The sequence below is a fragment of the Lineus longissimus genome, chromosome 7, assembly GCF_910592395.1.
Source record: "Lineus longissimus chromosome 7, tnLinLong1.2, whole genome shotgun sequence".
Classification (NCBI taxonomy): domain Eukaryota; kingdom Metazoa; phylum Nemertea; class Pilidiophora; order Heteronemertea; family Lineidae; genus Lineus; species Lineus longissimus.
This window is the reverse complement of record NC_088314.1, coordinates 13,761,798-13,787,807: the sequence shown is the minus strand read 5'-3', so window position 1 is coordinate 13,787,807 and position 26,010 is coordinate 13,761,798. Positions and strand designations below refer to the sequence as shown.

Here is a 26,010-nt window from a genome sequence, read left to right as displayed (position 1 = left end):
TGATCAATAGTCATTGCAGTTAAGAAACGTGCCATAGTTACGGCCTGACGGCGAATTTATGCCATTTGACCTCTGTGACCTTGACAAGAAGGTCAAATTAAAAACCTGTGTGACATATACTGTATGGTGGTTAGATGTACCCATGATATCAAATTGGTGGCAATCGGGCAAGAAGTTAAGGAATAATCACATTTTTAAGGTTTTTGGATTTTGCCCCCTGGTGGTCAAGTGGTGAATCATATTGGATCAAACTTCGGTCCCTGAGATCACCTGACTAAGGGGTAAATGTGTACGAAATTTGGTATCAATAGTCATTGCAGTTTAGAAACGTGCCATCGTTACATCCTAACGACCAATTTACACCATTTGACCTCTGTGACCTTGAAAAGGAGGTCAAATCAAAAACCCGGAGGATATATGATGCACCTTTGCTAGAAGTACCTACCATATTTTTTTCAAAATTTCCCGACTACTATTAAGGGAGATATTGCATATTTTCACTTTTAACGTTTGGCCCCCTGGTGGCCAAACCATGAAACGAATCGGACCGAAACTTGGTCTCCAAGGTGTCATTACATAAGGCTACATGTGTACCAATGTTTCATCTCAATAGCTTTAACAGTTACGAAACGTGCCCTGCTAACGGACGACGAAATAGCGCATCAAAGTCACCACGTGCGGCCATTGTCTTGTTGAATAGGAAGCAAGCAGAGCTAACCGTGTGAGAAGCGCGCGAAATTTAAATGCGTCCCGCGATTCGTACAATACAGATGATCAACATTTTATTAATTTCTTAAAGAAAGTGTACATTGGTGTTTTGACCCCCTCCCTCCCCCGTACGTATTGTGCGCTTGTGAAAATGTTGAAAATTATGGACCAACCCTTATTAGCCAGGGTGGTTTGGTCATTTATGAAAGAGAGGAAGATGTCTCCTCACTATCTATTTGATCGTAGCTGTCTTTCAACTCTCTGGCCACAGTCCTAGTCAAACAAGCACCCTTCTCTGTCAATCTAAACCCCCACAGAACAACACTCGTCACATGAACTTCATCCAGCCATGGTACTTGCTTTTTGCTGATGTTGTTGTACCATGGCCGGCAAACTCCATTCCAAGACCCATGGAACCAATGAATCTTGATCGTGTCCTCATTAATATCAATCACCTTGGCGATCCATGGTCTACCCTCCTTTTCCACGGCGTATATTGCCGCCAGATCACCAATCTCAATTTTTGTGCGATCTACCTCTTGAATTGCCGGCATTTGTCCTTGATTACCAATGATGACCTTAAACAAATAAAACTGTGAATAAATTCTTTATAAACTACAGTAGAAATTGATTATCAAGAATCATTAATAAATCCAGCAGTGGTGAGCATTACCTAGTTTACAGCATGTGACAAGGGTATAAGGACATCGAAATAGTAGTCTGTTTATCTTGCATGAATTAAGCAGAGATGATGAGGAATTCCCCACCTTGCAGTGGAATAGGATAGCAAAATCTCACTATTGCAACCAACTCGAACAAAATGATTGAAGCTGATGAATTTAACTTCAGACCAGAGGGACTCATTCGAATAAGGGCTATTAGCCCAAAGATTCAACCCTGCAGCTGGAATAAGATAAGCCTTGTTTTTAAGTTTTTGCTGTCTTTTGTTCTCTTACTCTCTGATCATCTTTTATTTTGTTCATTCAAAAATTTAACTTACCGCTGGGCATTGTTGTGTGAGGCCGGATCTGATCTCCAACAGATGCTGCGGTACGTCTGTCAGATCGTCATCAATTTCCCAAAAGCCGATCGTTTGGCTGATTTTGGGCAGCGGCCATTCCTTGTCATTGACCTGCAAGTGCAATACCAAATTCCACTTAAGTGATTATCTTGTCTGGGAAAAAGCAGTTGTGTTGGAGAAAAGTTTGGTTGATGATGTTGTGAAATCTTTGTCATGGTACAGTGGTAGCAGGTTCATCTTTGTTATTTCAAACTTGTCATAGATCACCACCGTACATGTAATTTCTGGGGCAGCTCTGCATTTTTGACAAGTTTAGCCAAATGGGTAATTTACCAGGATTTTTTCTGACTTTGATGTTTGACTCAACAGTAAAAGCATTTGAAAAGTTTGAGCCAAGTTGCATCAGATTTGAGCCAACCAGGTTTGAGTTTAGTTTTGGCGACAATGGCGAGTGGCAGCGCTGTTAAGTTCTTGGAAAAATTAATTGTTTCGATGAGTAAAGTTGCCTTTAGATAGCACTATCATTCATGAGTGCTGAGTAAAGGCCCCGACCAGGTTCGGAATCGGCAAGCCTTTTTTTTGAAGGAAAGCACAAATGTTGTTATATTTCTTGACAAACATGACTGGTGTCTCCACTCACCCAATCATCCTACCTGTAACCCTCCTCTTTATTTCATTTTGTGTACTGGGTCCTGTACACAAAATCATGCAGTTCGAATAATTCCATGGCATAATATTCACAACAACCTGCAGCTTGCCGTGACAACAGCCTTTTTATCATTCAATCTGAGAGTGGCTCCTCTATTCTTCTCACCCACAAATCAATGCACTGTACATATGATTCAATTTTTAAAGTGCTTCTTTTTCTTTGATAATAGAAGTTACTGGATACGACCAGTCTTTATAAAGGCTTGGGGTTGTTTAATGTTAAGCAAATTTTTCCTTTTCCTTTTAGTCTAGACACTTTCGAATTTTGATATTGGAAAGCATTGTTATCAAGTACATGCACAACTAACAGCCTGCTTATGATGCAGTTACCTCAGGTTTATTTAAAATCCATTTAAAATGATAGCACTGTGATCGAGCAAGTTAAAAGCTTTACCACAGTGACAATATTTTTAGCTTACGTTAGGATTTTCCAGTGCTAGGAAGTAGCGGTTCCACCACTGGTGATCTCGGGACACCAGTCTTGGCCCGAGAGCCTTGACGCCTTTGCGGACCTCGTCCAGCTCCATCCGCTCTGTGCTGGGTTCAACCACTGCTGGTTCGTCAGCTAAATCTGGGAAAGCCTGAAATTTCAAGACAGAGATTAGGCAAGTTAAATTCAAATGAAATCTGAGTTCAATTGTCTCTTTTGATACTGCCCAAATTGCAAGAGATGATTTTTCCATCCTCAGAAAGCACTAGATCCTAAAAAAACAATGTTATATAATATGTCAAGTTAAAGTAAACAGTAATTTAACCTATCTATTCAGGTACACAGTGGCTCTTCCCTTTATGAGCCGACACCTCTCTGCTATACTGAGGACACCTTCTCTGTTTAAGGACACTGCCTTTGGTCCCAAATTGGTCCTTTCCATTCAATTTGACCTCTGTATGTGAGGAGCCTCATGGCCTAGTGGTCAACACTGCTGGCCACCACGCAATAGGGCCCGGGTTCGATCCCAGGGAGAACCCAGGTTCTTATTTCTGGATGAAACAGCCTGGCTTTCAGGAACTAAAATTCCTGGCTCTTCACAGTCCTTCGAATGAGACTTTAAACTGAGGTTCCTTGGTATCTGGTGTCTATGCCGGGGCAAGCTAAGACCCCACCAAGTGAGGAACATGAGTAGCTTACGTGGACTCTATCTCTCTCGGCACGGAAGTATATCCCTGGCCACGCCAAAGTCTGACCACTAGGCCAATAAACCCAATTGGCGCATAACTGCAGTGGCAGCGCAAGATACGCTCATCCCGCCTTGGAGGAGGATTGCTCCTAGGAGAATGACCCCTCCAAGTGCCAAAGAGAGAACGCAGAAGAAGAAGAAGACCTCTGTATTCAGTATCATTTCTCAAACAAAGGACAGCAGTTGACTGTGGTCAGCCCAAGGGTGTCCTTAGAGTGAGAAGTACTAATGGAATCGAACCCTGGACCTCCAAGGGCCTGGACTCGGCTGAAATATAAACATGGAAAGTACCGTACCGGCAGGTCTCTTTCAACCTCCATTTTGTTGACGGTATGTCTTTATCAGGCCAATATACCAAAGGGCAAAGTAATTTAAACACTTGAGTCGAATCGCGCTAAAAGGCATCTCACGTTTGAAGTGTCTTGGTCTCGGCTTAGCTAAAAAGTAGTAGTAGTACGTGTCGTTTGCGTAGTCAGTTAATCACTAATGACAAATTTACATGTATATCTTTACCTCAAGGCATGTCATGCCTGGTCCCTCAGGTCTCCACGGGTCATCAGCCCACAGGCGATAGCGCATCCTTGCCTGCCCATCTACTTTCCTGAATTGGAACTGGTGTGGCTTGGATTGGCCACTGAAGTTGACAGGCAAGAATGGAATTATGTGGTCACGCCAGTTGAACACACTTTGTACATTATGTACTTCAATCTTAGGCGAGAATGTATCTTTGTCCGTTAGTCTATCCATGAATTCTGAAACCATAATGTTAAGAGGAAACCTAAGACTAAGTGACTTCATTATGCCAATGTAAGCAAATACCATAATATGTCAGTTTGCATCCTCAATCGTGTCAGAACAAATTGCCCAAATAATGTCGCCCGCTCTTGACTCAATATTCTAAAAGGCCTTGGTCACAGGATATCGATGTTTCTAATGGAAAATGCCTTACGCCTCGTTTTGATTTTAGTGGTCCTTGGTATCGCAACCAAGGAAGTAGAAAAAATGTGTCCGCCATCTTGTTTCCCAAGTCTAAAAGTTTGAGGAGCGTTGCCACAATTAGTTAGCAAGAGAAATAAACAACTGCGGACTGTTTCCCAATTACTTTTGGGCACTACAATCTCTATGCCTCTGGTTTTGGTCTGCATTTTTGGTCGACCCGAGCGATCTTGATAGGACAACCAATTCCTCAATTCAAAAATCAGTGAAACATCAAGTCAAACTTACCATCCAGAGTATTGATATTGCCGCAGGAAGAAATGGCTGTATTGATACATCTGCAAGAAGACATTGCAACTGATAACAATTTTACCAGATATGATCCACATGTTTTGAATATTTCACCCATTTAACTAAGACCATAATGTTTTACCATGACGTATTTGCATGGTAATGTACACATCGCTGAATGTGACGTCCTCCGACATTTGACAGAGGACATGTAGGAACACATTTTCAACAATGAGTGAATGGTCTTTTGCCAGGAAACGATCTCTTACCTGAACATCTGATCAACATCCTCATGCGTATGACCAACTGGTAAGAAGTTCAGAGATACCTGAAAACAAGTAGGCCCTATTTATAAGAGAACAGTTTTACTTTTCCACATTAAAAATGCAATGCACACCTTTGGCTTTTATATTAAATAATTTTTCGCTCGAAATTAACTGCCGTTTGTAGGTCGGAAATAGTATGTTGTAATTAGAACTGATACTATTACTAGGCATGTCCCTATGTCCATTGAGTTCCTTGTCCTCTGGTCATCACATAGGGCAAAAAAAGATAGCATTGAATGAACTGATGTGTCTTTTCGGTATCCACATGAGGAAGCTTACCTCTTCAAAAACATCTATATGCACAAGGAAGAACAAGAATGAAAGAATGTAGCGATTCTTGTTCTCCCTCCAACAATTGTCCATTTGTAGATGGAGTTTGGGTTTAAAGATGCGGTGGTGCATTAGCAGCACATCAAGCAGGATGGAAATGGTCAAATTGGAGTCGTGAGGATACTCATTGACATCAACGTAAACTATTGCGATGACGGAATCTGTGTCCTCGGTAGGCGAACAGTGAATTTTTATTCCTGAAAAGATATACAGTAAACATACACACCTATGGTGTGTGTTTCTAAAACTACAGTAAAATAAGACAAACATGAAGCCACAGACAAAGGAAGTACAATTTTGTAGCCTGATGTAAGTTGATGTTTCAATTCATACCATTTTCAGAGTGAAGGTTAGATTTAATCTAAAAATAAAAATCATCTGACAACCGTAAATTGTGATTTTGTCTTTGTTGATCTGGGGCAAGTCACCTTGCTCTGAGATTGTAACGATGTACCCCCTTTCTTTTAAATCTATAATATGTTGCTCTAGGGTGTCACAGACCTATCCAGATCTCACACAAGTGGACAACTGGACTTACCAAGTTTCAGCAATTTCGAACGCATATTTCAACTTTACTACTGCACTGGGAATAAGGGGATTTCTATTAATTGGACCACTATTACGTTTGCATTCTTATACTTGTCTTACCTGTGATATGCGTTTTCAGTCTTATCTGACCCTTGCTTGTTTTATCTTCTGTGGTCAGAAAATTGCGGTAGATTGGTTTTATTTTGATCCATCCCATCGATGATAACTGTTGTGGTTCGGGAGATTGGGGACTGCGACTGTTCTCGAGTCTTGTGATAAACAAGGCGCAAATCACTGCAATGCAATGCAAGCAAAGATTGGTACTTTCGATGATAAAGATCAACAATCGGGGTCCACAAGGACGGTCATACAAAAACTACATGCAATACAACATGTTGCAAAAATGCTGGAAAAATGTTGCAAATTGAATGCAGTGTCACAGTCATTGTCAATGCAATTCTTTGTCAACATGTTGCAAAGATTTTGCCAGTGTACACCTTGCTTGAATCTTACTTACCCCACAGTCTTATAATGTAGCTCAAGAGATTTCTCAACATGGATAACAACAGATTGTGTTGTTGCCGCTTTGGCAGCATCATGCAGTCGAGTGCATGTAGTGCATTTTGTGAACCCATCAGGCTGAAAAGTAAGATTTAAACGCGTTTTCCTCAACTGATCTTTTATGTAATCTCGAAATCAGCTTTAAACACTGACTATAGACCCATAGGCCCTATACTTCATTAAATTGGGAACAAAGTCATGGAACTTTGGCCGCACTTTGTCTATTTTCTTGCTTTTCCCCTCATTCCATAGCCTATATTGGATTAAGCAAAAAGAACACATTTGACATCTTCACTGACTTCAGGTTATCATCGGGCCTGCCCTCTTCTAATCATTTACCAATTCTAGTCGTGGGGAGGATAGCAGATACGACGCACGTGAGGCATTATGGAGAATGACATTTGAAGGATTATCATCATACTCACTTTTCCACAAATGAGGCGCACACTTCCAGGGCCATCCCCCCTCTTCCAGACACTGCATAGATGCTGATATGTGATGATATGCTCATCTGCTATGTCACCATACCGCTTTCGAAATGACCTTTCAAGCCGTCGGAAAACCGAGCGTTTTGTGTAGCCCGGAAGGTAGGTAACCTTCTTATTTGGCATGTGTTCTCCCATTACAAGAAAGAAGTCCCTAACCCAGGCCATGCACAGGCCTGTTTTATATGATAGTCGTTTAGACCATTTTCTAAAATCATGTGCATTTCTATGTCCTGATCGCACATCCTTAACCACATCCTCAAGATACTTCTCAGAAATACCATGCACACTACTGCATGCCTTTAGGCACAACTGACACCCTTTTATAACAAACACTGAACCAATTCTACCAAGCTGCTGCCTTACTAAGTCTAAAAAATATTGTCTTCTACTTTCACGTCCCTTGGCTGCGATGTCATTCTGAATTTCTTTAATGTGGACTGGCGAAATTTGCAAAGCACAGGGCGAGGAACATTGACAGTTTAGGTTTTCATACAGGCCACCCATATAATTCGGTTCGTCGATCGCGTCATCACTAATATCACTAACAGTAACAGCGGAAAAACTCCATTTATCCGTTAAACTCTTCGCTTCATTATTTTCATCACTTGAACAGGAAAAATCCCATGAAAATGACGACGTAATTGGTGACAGCGGCGCCGATTCCGCCATTGTTGGAGCTGTGCATGTGTGTATAATGTGTGTACATCAACCAGAATTGGAAAAACCCAGACGATATGACCTCGTCTCCGGGATTACCCATTTTCGCTGCAAATGGTTTTCTCTTAAATAATCATCACAAATTTATAAGAATCAATCGGGGTTTACAAATTACTTTGCAGAATATAAAAGATCTCTCCAAATTTACTATGGTCGCCTTCGAATATAAATGATCGTCAATTGACAGATCACTTGAAATATTTTCTGGTGGCGAGGTCAAATATTTTCGTCGCGTCACCTGCATGTACACACATCCACTGAGACGGAGGACAGGGGCACGATGGCACCTCGTCAACTTGGCCAGGAAAAAAGGTGGTGGTTTGGGGAGGATACGAAAGAACCGGGCATTTTCCTTTTTGTTAGAAACTCCCAACGAAAGGAACAAGATGGGAGATGTGATCGGGGGATCACGCTTGGTCAGGAAAGGCAGAGGAACATCAAAAGGGATGTCATGGCCTGTATCAAGGATCAAATCGATATCCCCACAACAGCAAATGGAGCCATCAACTTCATCCGGACTCTCCCAAGACAATAGTCTATTGGTAAGCACAAAGCACAACAGAAAATGAAATACAGTAATAAAGGCAACAAAGCACAGTGTGAAGCCTATATCATTATCAATCAACTAGGCCTATGGCCTGCCCTAGTGCTAGCCTAGGGCCTACCCACTCGTGTACTGTAACCAACGTTGTCGTTAGGCTGACTGCAATGTACTATAAATATAGGCGTAAGTATGTCATGATGTATTGATGTGCAATGATGTACGTGATAGATACGGTCTATCAGCAGATCAGAGATAGTTGAATTGTCATGCATAATTGCATGGTCGTCATGATGGTTGGTACCGTATTTTGCTGCGTATAAAGCGCAGCTTTTTGACCCAAGAAAGCCCTAAAATCGGGGGGTGCGCGTTATACGAAGGTGCGTGTTATCTATGGCCTAGCCCTAGGAAGCCACCGAATGATTACAAGATTTTTTCCATCAACTCATTTCTTTTGACGGCTTTTTTGGCTCTCAACCAAGTCGGCGCATTTTATATTTTTATTTTGCACGAAAGAAAAATCGGGAATATCGATGCACTTTGCATAGTTCACCGATGCTAACTCGCCTGTTCTGTACGCAATACATATTAGTATCCTCATTATCATTTCAGTTACTTCTATAAATGTTTTTGAGGGTCCTTAGCGGCAATATTCAGAGCGTAGATGCGAGATAAATCCAAATCGATAAATCAGCTGATCGTGTGCCGCCATGATTTAACATCAAAGCGAGGCTTTTACGAAGGAAAGATAGGCAGGGGGCATCTCAGAATATATGCAGAAGTAAAATGTACTGCGTGTTATACGTAGGTGCGCCTTATGTCTGGATTTTGTCTACGGACTCAATGGGTGCGCTTTATACCCCGGTGCGTTTTATACGCAGCAAAATACGGTAGTCATGCAACCAGCATGAATTATACTTTAGTAGTCATGCCATGCCCCCGGGCCCATGCCACGGCCATGGCACTACATCCTGACAGAGTGACTGGTTAACACATCCTGAACCTCATGGTACTGTCTTTGAACATTAGCCATGCACTGCAGGCAGTAATACTTTATCATTCTTGGTATCAGAAATTACCTTGGTGGTCATTGGACATTGGTCAAGATGCTGTCACTGTCAGCATGGAGATGCACTCCTCAATGAAGTGTCTATGTCATGTCACTGTCATTATCTCAGTCAAATCAGATAGTAAGAGCATTGAATCTGCAACAGTGGTGGTTGGAGAGGAGAGACCCATTCTGACACTATTGTGATTTCAATCTCAAGTACCGTACAACGTCATGCCAGAATCACAGATCCTATGCAATAGCAATAGACCATAGCAATCAATCTCTCACTCAGTCAGTCACCACAAAACCTACAGAAAATCTGCAGTATAAATGTGAGAATTTTTTTCTTCAAGTTAAATGTGTATTTGATGTGTCATTGTCACAAAGTCACCAACCTGACTACAGACTAGGGACAGGGTTCTCCTCACATTAATCACAACCACAGATTGACAGAAACAAACTATTCACCCATTGTATTTTGTGCTGTTATGAAAAACATCTATAGACTCTTAACAGCAACAGCAACAACACAACCTGATGGGCTACACATAGTTCTCCATAATAAAGTTCTTTGATCAGGTGAGTAGTACTTAGCCAGGTGATGATAAATGACAACCAAAAAGAGATGTTAATCTTTTCAATTCATTTTTAGATAAAAATGTAACAATTACATGCATGACAGGCAAAACTTTGTTAGCATAATTAATCATTAAACTGTGACGGACAACATTTTCGAAAATATCTCGGCCGCAACACACGTCACACCTGTGCTTTACATTCATCAGGCATGTCAAGGGCAAATGACAAGGGAATTTTCCAAATGCTGCGCCAATATTGAATCAAAAACCCTTCTTTTTCTTTTCATAATGTACTGCGATAGTCCTAAACCTCTCTTCTCAATCTCAAGTCAATCTCATGTTGCTAGTTTGGCCCTTTCTCTCTATTACGATGTTTTTTGATATGAGAATGAATGGCCAGAAACATGTTCAATCTTAGTTTTTTTAATGATTTTTGAACTCCACTAACTTCAATCAGAATCAGATTGTATCCTTTTAAACTAGTGAACATACCTCATCATGATTGCAGTGGCATGCACTGGTTTTTAGCTCAGCTGACAAAGTCAGCGGAGCTAGTAGAATAGCTGTTCAAATGGTGTCCGTCCTGCAATCCATCCATCTAGGGACCCATCTGTGGACAAAATTGGACATTTCTGATTGGGAAGGCCTAGCCACTTCGTTGACAGTGCTAAATTAGGAGTTGCCCAAGGTGAACTCAAAAAACGAAAAATCAGCGCGATCCGACCTGTATTAAGAGAATGAGGTCATTTCGCGTGTAGATTTCTTTCCCTTTTTACCTCGGTCCACAGAGCAAATATTGTTTTCAAATGTGGCTGAATATTTTTTAATATTTTTTCATTTTTTACTTTTAATGGAATTAATATGGTTTTAACCGCCAGTTGGCGCTGCAGGCACATTGACTGAATTTTGGCGATTTCAAATTTGGCGGTGGCTCAACTTTTTGCAAGCAGTGCCGCTGATTGGCCGATCGATAGAAGAGATGCCACCATTTAAAAATGGCGGTAGTCGCTGCTTCAATGAAGATGAGTGAACTTTCTCATGTTCAATCGGTTGATACTCTTTTAATCAACATGACCATGTACCTGAAATTTGTTTAGGTACTGAAAAAGAGTCTATATAATTCAGATTTATCGATAGTTTTTTATAATATTGCGGAAATTTTGTGCACAAATTAGCGAAAGTTGGTGCTCGTCTCATGTCATTTTAGAGCGAGAAATTTGTTTCCGTCGATCTCTACCACTGAAAAATCGCTTGCATAGCTTCGAATTTTTGTGAAAATAAGTATCTGAACTTGGTTTCAAATAGTCTAGAGAGTTACCTTTGTGGTGATACATATGGTATGTGATAAATATTTGTGGAATTTGTGAAATTCGGTTTTCAAACGTGCCGATGATGCAAGCGATCTCGCGTGAATTTTGCAAGTCCTGATAGCCTATGTCGACCGGGTGTCAAAAATCACTCGCCTAAATTCAATTCAAAGATCAAAAATAATATCTGAACTTAGTTTCAAATAGCCTACGCAATTATCATTTCGGTGATATATAATGCATGCATGTAATAATTGATTAATCTGCCTAAAACGCGCTATTAAAACGGCGAAAGATCGTGATAAACACTCTGGTGGCGGTCGCACTAAATAACGACCGGTAGGGCCCGGCGTCTGGCGGAGAAAAAAAGGTAGCGGCCGGAGGTTGAAACGGGATTTTTATGCACTTTTAACTGTATATATATGTTGTTTGGATGTATTTCTAACAGTTCTGTAACTTTGATGACCAAGCTTGCGCCCAAAGTTGGTGAAATTGATGCTTGTTTATGGACTGCGCTAGCGACCGGAGAATTCGCCGTCGGCCATTTTGGCTACGGTCCCTGAGTTGTTGTGGTTGGCAATTTTGCAACAAATTTCGCCATTTAGGCTACGTTTGTTTACAATTATTTTGAAAGTCACATTATGACATCGTAGTATGAATTCCACTGCAGTTTCGTTACGCAGCAATGCTCATGTTTTTGGTTTGCAATCCTGTACTGTCTGTACACTGCGCTGTGCATGGCTGTACTGTAGCTGTAAAAAAGACAAAAACCACAGCCTAGCCCTATAGGACAGGCTTAGAGTATAACTCAACAAACAGGCCCATGATTCATTTGATGGACACCTTATTTGATAGTACCTCATCATTAAGTCCACTAGATCCTGTTCTGTCACATGTCGTAGACGATAGACAATTTTCAAAATGTAGTACACCACTCGCTCATCTTTAAGCCCATGCAGCTCTCGGCTCACATCATGTGGGCACGGTTGGCTGTTGAGTGTTATGGTTCAGTCTGTGAGACTAATTTAAAGAGGTTACACTTTTATTTTGAATTGGAAAACAGCCCACAGGACTGACTTTTCACTGAGTAATAAGTGTGCCCTTCGAAGGTAAAGTCTCTTTCTGGATTTGCTTCCATAGATGCCTTGTTCAGGATATCATCTGACCGATGCCTGATCAAGCACAGACTGTATCCGGTGGTGTACATTTCCCCGTCTATGTCACCCTTTTTTATTCAGTCAGTGTTAATTTCTCTTCTCTTTTTTTACAGATTAACTGTTGTTGGTTATTGCAAGAGGAGTCGTTGGCACATTTCAAGTCAAGCACTTGCTGTTCCCACATTCAGAGTGAGGTGTGCTTACTCGTTTTACTGCTTTCCATTCCCGGAGAGCGTTATCAAATATCTGCTGCAAGGCAACAAATATCTGCCGCAAGGCGCTTCAAATATCTGCCGAAAGGCATCAAATATCTGCCGCACCAATAAAGTTCATTTTGTTAACCAACTCTTTATCTTCTTTTCTTCACATACAAAAAAGACCGTCCCAAACATTTGGCTGCATCCACTTCATCAATGTCCAGACAACAGTCGGTTCATTTGACCATTGTAAAGCACCAGGCCCCACCTCACAAAATACACTGTAATAATTATGTACCTTGTGTCCATGTGCATGTTATTAGTTCCACCTACGCTGCATGAAGACAAGGACTCCACTCTTTGACGTCACCACACAACTCCTTGACGTCATCACACACCCCACTACTGCAACGGCAATAGAAATGACTTTACGTCATAATACCAGGGTGACGTCAACTCAGTACTTCAGCATGCACTGATATAGCAAGAAGGTCTTTCGCATCAGCACTTCTGCGTGCTAGACGTTATAGCTTCACGTTGCCTCATAATAACGTTACCGACACACACTTGGCCCTTGCCTTCACCTATCCATTTCAGCTGAGCGCCAGGCCCTTGGGCCTCTTGTTCATTAGTAGTATCAATATTATTATCACTGAGTCATATGGAACAACTGTAGTGCCATACATGCCATAGCGGTTTACGGTATTATTATCACATCACAAATGCACTGGTTAATCCTCAATATAGTATCCTTGAGCCATGAATTGAAAATCCTTATCAGTAATTAATCCTCAGCATAGTATCCTTGAGCCTGCCCCATGAATTGAAAATCCTTATCGGTAATGATGATGTTAGTCAGTATAGTATAATTGTAGTGCCATGTAGCGGTTTACGGTATACATGTACATTGTACTATCACAGCACAAATGCACTGCATGGTTATTCCTGAATATAATGTAGTATAGTATCCTTGAGCCAGGAATTTTAGATGGGTAGGAAGTAAAATCCACGAGTCCATGAATGAATAAGTTGAAAAATTTCTCTCAACCTTGGTTTTTTATCCCAATCTCAAAATGTCAAAAGTATGATTTAGAATCCTTCTTCATGAAAGTTGTCCATGTCATCCCAATCACACCACGGTGGCTCCTCCTCTGTAAAATTCTTTGTGGGGATTTCAATCGGATAGATTGCTGAAACAAACAAACACAATAATGAACAGTCAAAATAAGCTGTACGTGCCTGAGTCCTTTAGTCTAATAACTGCCTAGTGGTGATTGCAATTGTCTGTTAGCTGAGATATTACTGACAAAAGTATCCAAGATATTATTTCATTCATTTCACTTCTAAGGCTTCAAGGTATTTTTGAGACGGTCCCTAAATAACCATACCAATCACTCTCAGTCTCATTGATCAAAGTTTAGATTAATTTTGCGAGAATTCGAATGATGAAGCATAAGAATAAAATGCCTCACCAAAAGCATTCCTCTGAAAGTGTAGGATGTGTGTAAAAATCATCCCAAAAATCCGGGTTTTTTTCAAGTTGTCATTTGGAAAAAAATATCTGGAGTTCATCTCTCTTTGAGTTCCATTCGAAAAAGACCACATGTCGCGATCAGCAGTTGAAATGACGCGTACGTCGCGCGAAGTCAATAGAGAGGTCCAACCAATCCAACCAATCACGTGAACGTCAGGAACAGTGTAGCAATTCATTCATCAAGAATGCCAATGGATCGAGGTAATGAAAGACGAGGTTGACGGCTATGAGTCCTGTGCATTTGCAATGCATCCAGCTGGAAATAAACCAGCCAATCAACTCCGGTCACGTGGTCGTTCGCGCCAATGGATGCATTGTTGTGGGAGGCAGGGAGTGCATTTGCGTAATTTCTTTTACTACGATAATCTGTAGTATAGTAGGCCTACTTGTAATTGTATGCACGGCAACCAAAGTTTATGGGGCACCTGGAGTATAAATAGGGTGGGAGGAGATGGTAACATGGAAATGTCTGCCAGTTACCATTATGTGAAGAGCTCCTGGACAACAATGTTTTCAAAAGATTCTTAAGCATCAGGATTTGAATGCATATCTTAATGTTACTCATGTAACTGAATGGTGGACATACATGTATGGACTTCCAACTTCTGGGCTATTGAATAAAGAGCTGTTGACATGGTTCAGTTTTACTGAACACACCACGATGCCAAACTGCAAAACAGCTAAATAAATACCGTACAGTTAGTAACCATGTGGAAGTTTGGCGGGAGTGACACCACAGGCTGGCAGGTCAGATACCACATGATTGCCCGGAGGGAGTTGTAATAAGAAGAGCCTCCATGTTGCCATTGGCAGTGGGCCTGAAGGTGAATCTACGAAAAAAATCATGGAGGAATACTGTCTGTTATGAGACCATGAGTTTCAGGATGTGATACTAGAGTCGTATTGTTATCATGAAAAGACAACCAGATCAAATTTGAAAATTACTGTTAACAAATATTTTGCAGATTGAATTTTCGGATTCAAAGGATGTCACTCTTAAAACATCTCTTGATCAGTTTGATTGGAACCAGAGTGAGATAAGCAATGAAATGCGAGACTTTGTAGACTCATCCAATGACTTCTGTGCTGCATTCAAACAGTTGAAGGGTAAGTATACAAATAAATGTAAACAATACTGACCTATAGATTGCTTCTTCACAATACTGAGGGGGGGGGGGGGGGCTGATCAAGACCCTTGATAGGGTTATGGTTTGATTGGCATATATAACTTGTCAAAGGTTCCAATTTCATTAATTAATCTAATTAAATTGTCAAATGTATTATTCATTCCTGTAAAGAACTGATATTGAAAGCATCAGAAGTATGAAAAGAGGCACATTAAATCTCTGCAAATGAATAGTTATGAAGTGGCTCTTAAGTGAGACTGTGTGTACATGTATGCATGTATGTAAAACCAGAATGTATTTTGTATCGTTTTAACCAAAATGAAATCATTTTTAAAAGCACACCAAACAAAACCAGTGGGACCGGAAGAACAAAAAGAAGAAACAACAGCGAATGAAAATGATGAAACAGAATCAGAAATTGAGGGGGTGGAGATAGATGAAGAAGAAGAACCAGAACTGAATGATGAAATAGAGAAGATCAGGTAATGAAATGGCCAAGGCCATTGTGCTCACCTCATGTGGAGGAAAGATGGATAAAGGGCATGGTATTGTGTCATGTAGTGTTAGGTTTGATGTCGGTCCAAGCAATTACAATTTCCCCAAAATGGCCAATTTACAGTACATTCAACCTCTGTGACCTTGAAAAGTAGGTCAAATCAAAGAAGACCCGGGTGACACATTGAATGGTTGTTAGAATTAGATGTACCTATGATATAAAATTGGTGCCAATCGGGCAAGTCATTACTAGGAATAATGGCATTTTGAAGAATTTAGGATTTGGCCCCCTCCCTGGAGGCCAAACGGCAAATCAGATCGCACCAAACTTCGGTACCTAAGATCACCTGACCAAGGGGTACATGTGTACTTAATTTGTGATCAATAGTCATTGCAGTTAAGAAACGTGCCATAGTTACGGCCTGACGGCCAATTTACGCCATTTGACCTCTGTGACCTTGACAAGAAGGTCAAATTGAAAACCTGTGTGACATATACTGTATGGTGGTTAGATGTACCCATGATATCAAATTGGTGGCAATCGGGCAAGAAGTTAAGGAATAATCACATTTTTAAGGTTTTTGGATTTTGCCCCCTGGTGGTCAAGTGGTGAATCATATTGGATCAAACTTCGGTCCCTGAGATCACCTGACTAAGGGGTAAATGTGTACCAAATTTGGTATCAATAGTCATTGCAGTTTAGAAACGTGCCACCGTTACATCCTAACGGCCAATTTACACCATTTGACCTCTGTGACCTTGAAAAGGAGGTCAAATCAAAAACCCGGAGGATATATGATGCACCTTTGCTAGAAGTACCTACCATATTTTTTTCAAAATTTCCCGACTACTATTAAGGGAGATATTGCATATTTTCACTTTTAACGTTTGGCCCCCTGGTGGCCAAACCATGAAACGAATCGGACCGAAACTTGGTCTCCAAGGTGTCATTACATAAGGGTACATGTGTACCAAGTTTCAACTCAATAGCTCTAACAGTTACGAAACGTGCCCTGCTAACGGACGACGGACGACGACGGACGACGACGACGACGACGACGACGACGACGACGACGACGACGACGGACGACGGACGCCACGGTATGGGATAAGCTCACCTCTGCTAAGAGGTGAGCTAAAAATGACAGGGGGGGGGGAACAAAAAAATATAAGGCCAAAATCTATGTCCCCCATTAAGCCTGTGTTACTACAAGACCAAAAAGCTTACTGAATAATTTTAGTAGAGGTTTTATTGAAAATCAATATTCCTAGATAAGAAAAAATAGCAACAATACAAATGCATCAGTGTATTCTTGAAGTAATTTAGGTTTTTATCTGTCAAGGCCTTCAAAACGAAAATTGTCTACCGCGAAAATGGCAGCAAAGAAGAAGAAATTGGAAAATACTAATACGGTTAAGAGAATCAACTTAAAGGAGAAGTTTGTGGGTAAGGACTTAATTAGAGCCAAATTTTAATCCTTACTAAATTTGAGAAAAGTTTGTGTGTTTGTTTGTTTGTTGGTGTGTGCGCTCGTATCTCCCAGACCGAATGGCTGAGTGACCCAAAATTCTGCATGTAGCATTATCTGGTCCCAAAAAGGTACTTACGAAGCCAGGTTTTGGAATTTCCAACTAACATCCATTATAAGGCCGTTTATTGGTTTTATCTAACGTTATTCACGTTGTACACACGACAATTTCACCTTCAAGTCATGTGCGTCACGGGTAACTTCAGCCAAAAGCTTTGGCGTGTTCATACACAGCTTGGTGACCCAAAGTCTCGGCCTGTCAGCCGGTTGCCAAAGTCGGACCACTAGGCCAATAAACCCAATTGGCGCACAACCGTAGTGGCAGCACTGGATACGCTCATCCCGCCTTGGAGGAGGATTACTCCTAGGAGGATGACCCCTCCCGGTGCCAAAGAGCGAACGCTGAAGAAGAAGAAGAAGGTGACCCAAAGTGTGAAAAGAAAGTTTGTATTAAATGTATTTGACAAATGAAGAGGTCTTTGGTCTGGGAGAAACAAACACACAAACGGGTAGAGTGGACTAATAGTAATTGAAATGCAAGAAAAATAGCTGTATAATTTTTCAATTTAATCTTACAAAAAAAAGATGAAAAATCTAATAGAATTCTTGAAGGAAAAACTTATTAATATATTTTTCATAGATTATAAATATATCATTCATTTTTATAGCCTGTCAGTGTACATGCCATCAGTGAAGTAATCAACAAATGTTTAATTTTCTAGGCCATCTGTGCATCGATGTTGGCGCGTTGATCAATGGGATAGATGCATCCAGGAACATCCGTCCCATTGATCAACAGTGGAAAGCAACACTGAAAAGGAGAATTCTTAATGGAGAATTTAAAGATGACAATCAACCATTACTTCTGTGTGTAAAGGATGTTACTAAGGAGGATTTTAATGTGAAAAATGTAAGATTCAAAACTAATCATCTGTTCAATTTGGGAATCAACATCTGTTGCCCGTGTATACTGCCACGCAGTCCGAGATTAACTGAGCCTCCTCAGGCTTTGTCATGTTTGTGTCATGGCTAATGCAATAATGGTTTAAGCAAGTGCAATGGAGATGAAATCTCAAGATTGGTGTAAATGCTGTAAGAGCCCTTAGAGGAGGAATTAGTATGTAGCATTAGTAAACCCTAACTGATAGGCGTACAATTTTGTTGCAGATCAATGGATACAACTATGAAGTTCTTGGTGGCCAACACCTAGTGTTGGCCATGTCGGACATTGGGAGAGAATTAGGGGGGGAATATAAAAGAAGTCTGTGGGGTAATGTGTATTGCGGTTTAATCGATGAAGAAGCGATGGTGGCCTCCCACAACCACAACATGGTAGGAGAGGCCAGGCTCAAGATGTCATTCTATGACAAGGTCAGTACTTTGTAATAAATGAATTACAAACAACAAACAATGGCATATAACAGATGAGGAACCTTTGAAACTATTTTCCTTATGACAACACATCTATCACCGGATTTAAGCCTAGCAAAATAATTGTAATTTCAGGTTAGATTCTGTCGAGGGTGGAGGAAAGAGTTCGAAAATGATGTCGCTTGGAAGGAATCTTGTAGAAAGCTTCATGCTGATGAAAAGGTAAAATTTGATTAAAAAAGAGAAAAATAGGTCAGTGGTAGTTAAAAACATCTGCAGTGCCAAACATTCATTTTTGGTACTAATACTAATAGTAATAGTATGTTTTATGAAATGTCAAAAAGCTTGTTTTGCTATGTCATCTTTGGCAGCTATGGGAAAACGGCTCGAGTGGCTGATCCAAGTATACAAGTGTGTCATTCATAAAGATCATATCTTTTTATCAATTTTCAGACAACAATAGACTTGGCCATGCGGTTGGCATTATTTCCTGAAGATATGTTCAAGATGCTGATGGAGGTGTTCGCTCTATACGAGGATGGGGCGACAAAAGACCAGCAGCTCAAAGCAAAAGATCTAAAAAAACCGATCTGCAACATGCCTGTTTCAGTGCTATGGTGCACCTCCACAATGAGGACATTGAATGGCTTTTGCAGAAAATAATGAACAAGGATCTTTCTATCGCCGAAATGAAAAAAAAAGCGAAGGAATTAAAAGGCCTTCAGGTGAATTTATGAGTACATGCAGTTTTAACGGTATATAAGCTTATTACACAGTGACAAAAACTTTGGACAACATCATTTTAAGTAGCTGACATGAAGGGCTAAATTTTCAATCTAGTTTTGAAATAATTCGCCATGGTAGCCAAGTTCAGTTTGAATATTATAAATGATTTGTAATAGCCCAATCTGGTCATGCAATGGATATAACATTAAGACAAATATGTTCATCTCGTCATAATTTATTTCACATACTTTAATACCTTGCGAATAAGAACCAGCGGCCATTTTTGTCTGGGCAGATCCACCAATGTCATAATGCATACGACAGCCGCCCTTGCCATTCATGTGCATATAGGCGAGACCAGGCCTAGCACCAGTTATTGCCTGACACAATCTGTGGTTTCTTCTGTGATGCAATGAGACATGTTAGTTACTGAAATGCTGAAATGGTTATGTGGACCAGGATGAGAATAAAAGGAAGGGTAATTCTGGGATTGTCTGTCTGCACTATGGCTGAACATCCTAGAAGACGCAGGCGCTACACTCTGCGCGAAAAAGTAAAGCTTCTCGCTGACTTCCATGCCGGTAATGAAACCGTGGGAGCGTTTGCCATCACAAACCGTTTGCCAAAATCTACAATGATGAAATGGTTAATGAGTGAGGATGACATTCATCATCATAGAGCATCGTCAAAAGCCAAGGGTTCAGAATTAGCGTGGAGAGAACGTGGCACTGGTAAGTCTAGGGAACCATGGCAAAGCCCCCTGAACATTAAGGGTACAGCTAAAGTGAAGGGAAACTGAAGGATGCATTTTTGCATGGAATGTGGCAAAGAACAAATTTAGTGATTTGCTGACAGAGTAAAATGAACTGTTATCTTTTAGGCCTATACGAAGAGATGGAGGCAGACCTAGCTGATTGGCTCGATGAGAGGCGTGCCCTGGGAATGGCGATATCACATCACAACATCAAAGATGCATCGAGGGAACTGTATCAACAGTGGTGGGTTGGATTGGCTATTGCAGAACAGACCCGTATATTGAACGATTACCCACGGAAATCTCACTTTACAGCATCAAATGGCTGGTTATCAGGGTTTAAGAAAAGGTACAGCATCTCCCTTAGAAGGAAGACCAAGGACAGCCGACAGGTGCCAGATAATGCTGACGCCCTAGTAGCTGCATTTAGGGAAAGCGTGCATGAACAGCATGAACATTATGAAGATTATCAAGTGGCAAATGTAGACGAGGTTTTCATGCTTTTTGACAACCATGGCAGTTATACCTACAACCGAACAGGGGCAACGCAGATTGATATCAAATCTTCGTGGGGCAATCCTAGGCTGGGATGTACCGTCACTTTAGCAGTCACAATGGCAGGGGGAAAATTACCCCCGCACATCACCTTCAGACGTCCAACTGCAGCCGCATGGCAAGAGCTTCAAGACAATCTGCCTGAAGATGTAGTCGTGGCACAATCACCAACGGGGTGGATGAGAGCAAATGTTATGTTAGATTACCTCGGAGAGGTGTTCATCCCCTTCATGCATCAGGACCAGGACGACCAGGAAGACGGGTATCTACCTTTCCTTCTCATATGGGATCGCTGCCGTGTGCATCTTACAGAAGAAGTTGCCCTTCTCATCATTGAGAATGGCGGTGTTATTGAGTTTATTCCACCAGGTTGTACCCCCATTGCGCAGCCCTTGGATGTTTCTGTCATCCACAGCTTCAAAGTCCGTCTTCGGCTGCTATGGAGATTGTGGAAACAGGAACACACGACGCCGGATGGAAATTGTCCAAGGATTTCAATTTTAGAAGTGACACGCCTTGTCCGAGACGCATGGCAGGAAGTACCCGAACAGGTGGTGCAAAATTCATTTCATGCTGCTGGTATTGGGCGTGGGGTTCCACTGGTTGGGGCAGAAGATCTCGAACAACCTGCTGGGGACGTCGATGAGGGTCTAGAATTTTTTAACCTGCCAGAGGAAGACCTTGTCGAGGACCCTGATGAATAACAGGACCTGCAGGCTTCTTGAAGCCGTCTCATGCCATTACCTTTTTTGGGCTACCCTGTAGAAGTGTTCATTTTGCCATTAAATGACCACATCAAATCTTGTTTCTTGCAGGCATCCGCAAAACTTGCTTTTTTCTTAGAGGTTAAAATGCATTCAAAATTCCTTCACCGACGTCACCCTGCCGAGCATAAAATTGAAACAGTGTGTAACCATCTTTCCCATTATGGTATACTAAGGGTTAACATGGTGGGATTTGACCACAAGTCAACGACATCGATAAAGAATTCCCCTTTATGTCAATTCCCGAAGCCTATTCATGTAGTCAAATCAAGCACGCCTACTCACATGTCGTGGGCGGGACAAGTTAGCCCTCACTGGTGGCCAGGATCGGTTCTTATTCGCAAGGAATTAAAGTAATTAGACACTTGAGAGTGATTTTTTTCACTAACCTGTGACCAGGAGAATATATTCACAAATCTTGATTTGTTACCTTTTTAAATAACAATTCATTTGAATCTGTTACAGAAGGTGAAACGTGCCTTCCTGATTGGTGTCGGCAAGGCTACATGGGAGGAAGCAACAAGTGCCTTTCCAGAGGAAACAAAGGATGAATTGCTTTCAAACTGGAAAGATTATTCTTTCAGTGGGGGCTCTATTCCTGAGTCGTTTAGGTAAGCTGTTGTGTATTTTTCTTCTCCTTAGCCATTTGGAATTTTGAAAAAGCGATGGGAAAGATTCCCAACAAGAGCCACAGAGCTTATGGTCCGGATGGTGCCCTCTCGCCAGTATTCCAACTATCATTGAATAGGGAAAAACAAGGTCTATTGTCTTTATTTCAGTGCGTTCATCAGTAGAACAATGGCAGTGAACACAAATGACAATGTGCCTAAGGTGAACTTCCTCAAACTTGGAAAAAATGACATAAGTCCAGATGTAGTGAGTAAAGCAAGCCAACTGGTGATTTGCAAGGTAATTTCAACTAATAAGTGAGTTTCTGCATTGCTCACGAACAACGCTTACGATTATGATTTCTTTGTAATTGAACAGATTACATGCACTTATACAAAGAAATTGTAATCGTTGTTCGTATATGTAGCAATATGTAGCAATATGTAGCAAGAACGGATGCGACTTTGAAAAGTAAGGTGGTGCTATGAGGAGATGAAGACTTTGTTGCCTTACTTGCTGTAAAAACAAATAGTTTGCAATTGCAAGCTTGAATAGAAAATAACCTGTGTCATCTGGTGACTCCAATTAGCTCACCATGATGTTTACCTACTATACCATGCAAAGGGTTAACAACAAAGTAAGGGTTGTAGACATGAGACAATGCATTTTGCATATAAAACAACGTTTATCTTAAAATGTTATTCAAATAGCTTAAGGTGCTTCTTGCATTTCAATTCATCTTGTGACAAATTGTAGTCTCATACCGAAAGTGAGAAGCAGTGAACATGATTGGCTAAGACACATCACGTTGCCCGCTCCAGCCAGTCAACATTTTGCATAAATTTTTAAATTGCAGTTCGCATTATTTTCGTATTGGTTTTTCAGGCCAGTTCCACAACACTAAAGAATGTCTCCTTGGCTACAAGAGCAATCAACGTAACCCACGGCTGTACTTTGTACCGGCTTTTGGCCATGGCCGACACAGTCGAGGAGGCCTTAAAAGCAAAGGACTTACTAAGTGGCCAAAATTGGACCGGAATAGACCTTGGGTTCTGGTACAACCCAGATGTAAATAAACGTAAGGTTTTAAATAAACTGTTTAGTTCATTCATCTACATGTAGCAGTCAGTTGTAATAGAAATACCGTACAGCAGTGTGCTTTACCAATGAAGTAACAGTAACAAACTTTACATCTAGTGGAGCACTTCGTCTACGGTTCGCTTACAATAGAATAACAGTTAATTAAGACATTTTAGTCTTCAGCTTTTAGGCTGGGAAAAATACTATTTCAACATCTGTGCATTTTTCTTATTGTTTTGTTTGTATAAAAGTGCCTCTGAGTTACTCGATTACATTGATGTTGCCATGTGATGTGCTGAGCAAAGGCAAGTCTCAGAGAGAGATTTATTCTGAAAATATAAATCGCATTAAGGCAATCGATGTCTGTAAGCAAGATTTTAGCCCACCAATCGCTCTAACCAATTCATATCATTATTATATGTATCATCACTAAAATGGCAATGATTATACTTCCAGCACAACAAATTGGACAAATGAGGGATAAGGTAACAGCATTCGTGGTAGCTTACTGGACACCGAATGGGAAAACGAATCAGGACTTCACAATGATTGACATTGATAACTGTTGGAAGTTGAAATCTGAGGCAGCCTTCTTCGATAGAGTTATTCAAGTATTTTCGTGTGAAACAGATCATGTGATGAGCTGTTTCTTTTCAAGTAATGGTAAGCTAAATGGGAATGTACTATTAAGAAAAAACACTCTGTTTGTCCTTGTGTAGATGGCTATCAGCCTATTCAGCTAGCTTGATGATTATGTCCTTGTGTAGATGGCTATCAGCCTATTCAGCTAGCTTGATGATTATTTTTCAATATTGTTTAAGATTTTTTCCCAAACAGTCAACTCACCCGTGAATATGATATTCATACCTCAAATGAAGCGCAAAACAACAATGACAATGAATAATCAGTATGTAAAATTTATAGTTCTTTCATACGTTTTATTACAGGAAATGCTACATTGGCAGCAAGACGTCATGGGAGAGAGGTTACCTGCATTCGTGAAACCGAAATGCAACTCGATGATGTCAGGTGCATCCTCAGTGTGGAAGAGTAGATAGTTGTATTCATCCAAGCTTTCAATTTTCCTAGCCAATCCAAGCAGTCAGAGTCACGTTATGAAGTGAGGTATGCGTCCTCCGATCCCGCACCAGCAGTCAATTGGGCCTGTTAACATGTGATGCTGTCCTTATTAGCAGATATCAGCAGATATCAGTTGCTGTGAACTAACTGTTTCATTTTCAATGGTTTAGATATTCTTCAAAAACTCATTTCATAGGACTCAAAATATATTTATACCTCAACGGTTAGAACTATAAAAATGAATACATTTTCAATGACTGATAAGCAAAACATATTGTATGTTTGTAATTTCAATGCTAAGGTACCATTCATCTACATGTTAGTAGAGTTTTGCCTGTACAGAAGCTAGCCATCTACAATGGAGTATTTCAACTGAATAGGCAATTTGAAATGCTTGAAGAAAGTACACTTTACATGCATCAGTGCTTGCATGAATGCTTACTATCACTTGTAGACACTTTTTCAATTTAGAATAACAGAGTGACTTGATTATTGTAATTTCAAAACCCAGGGACTCACAAAATCATAAACTAATTTGGGTGGATTGTGTATTCATATGCTATAGACTGTTTTCAATATGCAGCACGGTGCCCAACAAGACTAACACAGCGCAGTCTCTAAAAGAACCAGGTTGACGTCATCTGCACCAAAGTTGGCCATCATTGTGACGTCACTGCAAAGGGTCTATTCCGATTTTCCATATCAGATTTTAAATGTAATGCAATATGTTCTTGAAGACATATATGACAACGACTGAGGGTCTATGATTTTGTGGGTTTCGGCTCTATTGTTATTTGTTATGGTGCACCCTTCATTGTGAGCCTACTGTGTTACTTTAAAGGGACTCTATAGGCAGCAGTTAGGTAGGCAAGATATAGTTACACACTCAAATAGGGTTATCTCACAGGACACCAAAACTATTCATGTCTGTAAGAGGAAAATATTTAGTGGTGATTCAAATACAACACGCCGTGCATATAAGTCACCAGAAGATGTGCAATTTAACCCCACTGGTACTGACTATAGTCCCCCTTTAAACACAGCAACCCTATTGGGTTTTTCAACCTGGGCAATGAAGATCTGTGCACAAATTTAATTTGAAACAAAAATCAACAAATGGCAAAGCACTGTTATATAAACTTAAAACAGTTGTTAGTAATAAGTATTGCGCAAAAAAAGGCAAACAGAGACTGGTGCGTTTATGTAGCTACATTTGTATGCAAAGCATATGTTATCAAGTACATGTCTATGTACATGTACCATGTATACAGTCTGGCTCATAATAATATCAATACTCCTCAGTAGTGTGATTTTGAATATTAACTCTGCTTTTGGAGATTGAATAATATCAACACCTACTTCAAACCATATCTCCCAAATTAGGGCACCAAATACAATGCGGTTCTTATCATTGCAATTGTTTACCCGGGTTTCTTTTCGGGTAAAGAGAAAAAGTTACATCAACAAAAATTGCATGTTTCTTGTGATTTGCTATTGTTGACACAAATGTCTTTTCCCGGGTTTTTTTTCGGGTAAAGGGAAAAAGTTTAGTCAACAAAAATTGCATGTTTCTTGTGATTTGCTATTGTTGACACAAATGTCTTTTTCCGGTTTTTTTTTCGGGTAAAGGGAAAAAGTTTAGTCAACAAAAATTGCATGTTTCTAGTGGTTGGCTATTGTTGACAAAAATGCATTTTCTCAGTTATTTTTTCCGTTAAAGGGAAAGAATCATTTGATGAACAGTTGCTTTTTTTTTGCTTGGA

General features: G+C 40.5%; 2 protein-coding genes across 2 annotated transcripts; one reads left to right on the top strand and one right to left on the bottom strand.

The window, feature by feature from the left end:
- Positions 1–136: 136 nt before the first annotated feature.
- Positions 137–8,062, bottom strand: LOC135490729 (uncharacterized). Its single transcript, XM_064776139.1, has 10 exons — positions 7,013–8,062; positions 6,544–6,665; positions 6,147–6,320; positions 5,448–5,695; positions 5,112–5,170; positions 4,840–4,889; positions 4,129–4,367; positions 2,857–3,018; positions 1,709–1,840; positions 137–1,286 (listed from the first exon to the last, which is right to left on the bottom strand). Exons 1-10 carry the CDS (start codon positions 7,096–7,098, stop codon positions 909–911), a joined length of 1,650 nt encoding a protein of 549 aa, XP_064632209.1. The 5' UTR covers positions 7,099–8,062; the 3' UTR covers positions 137–908.
- On the top strand, positions 8,062–20,305 carry LOC135490730 (uncharacterized). Its single transcript, XM_064776140.1, has 9 exons — positions 8,062–8,334; positions 15,123–15,264; positions 15,622–15,766; positions 17,123–17,226; positions 18,031–18,218; positions 18,476–18,679; positions 18,815–18,901; positions 19,133–19,404; positions 20,286–20,305. The coding sequence occupies exons 1-8, from the start codon at positions 8,179–8,181 to the stop codon at positions 19,340–19,342; spliced, it is 1,236 nt and encodes a 411-aa protein (XP_064632210.1). The 5' UTR covers positions 8,062–8,178; the 3' UTR covers positions 19,343–19,404; positions 20,286–20,305.
- Positions 20,306–26,010: the final 5,705 nt, after the last annotated feature.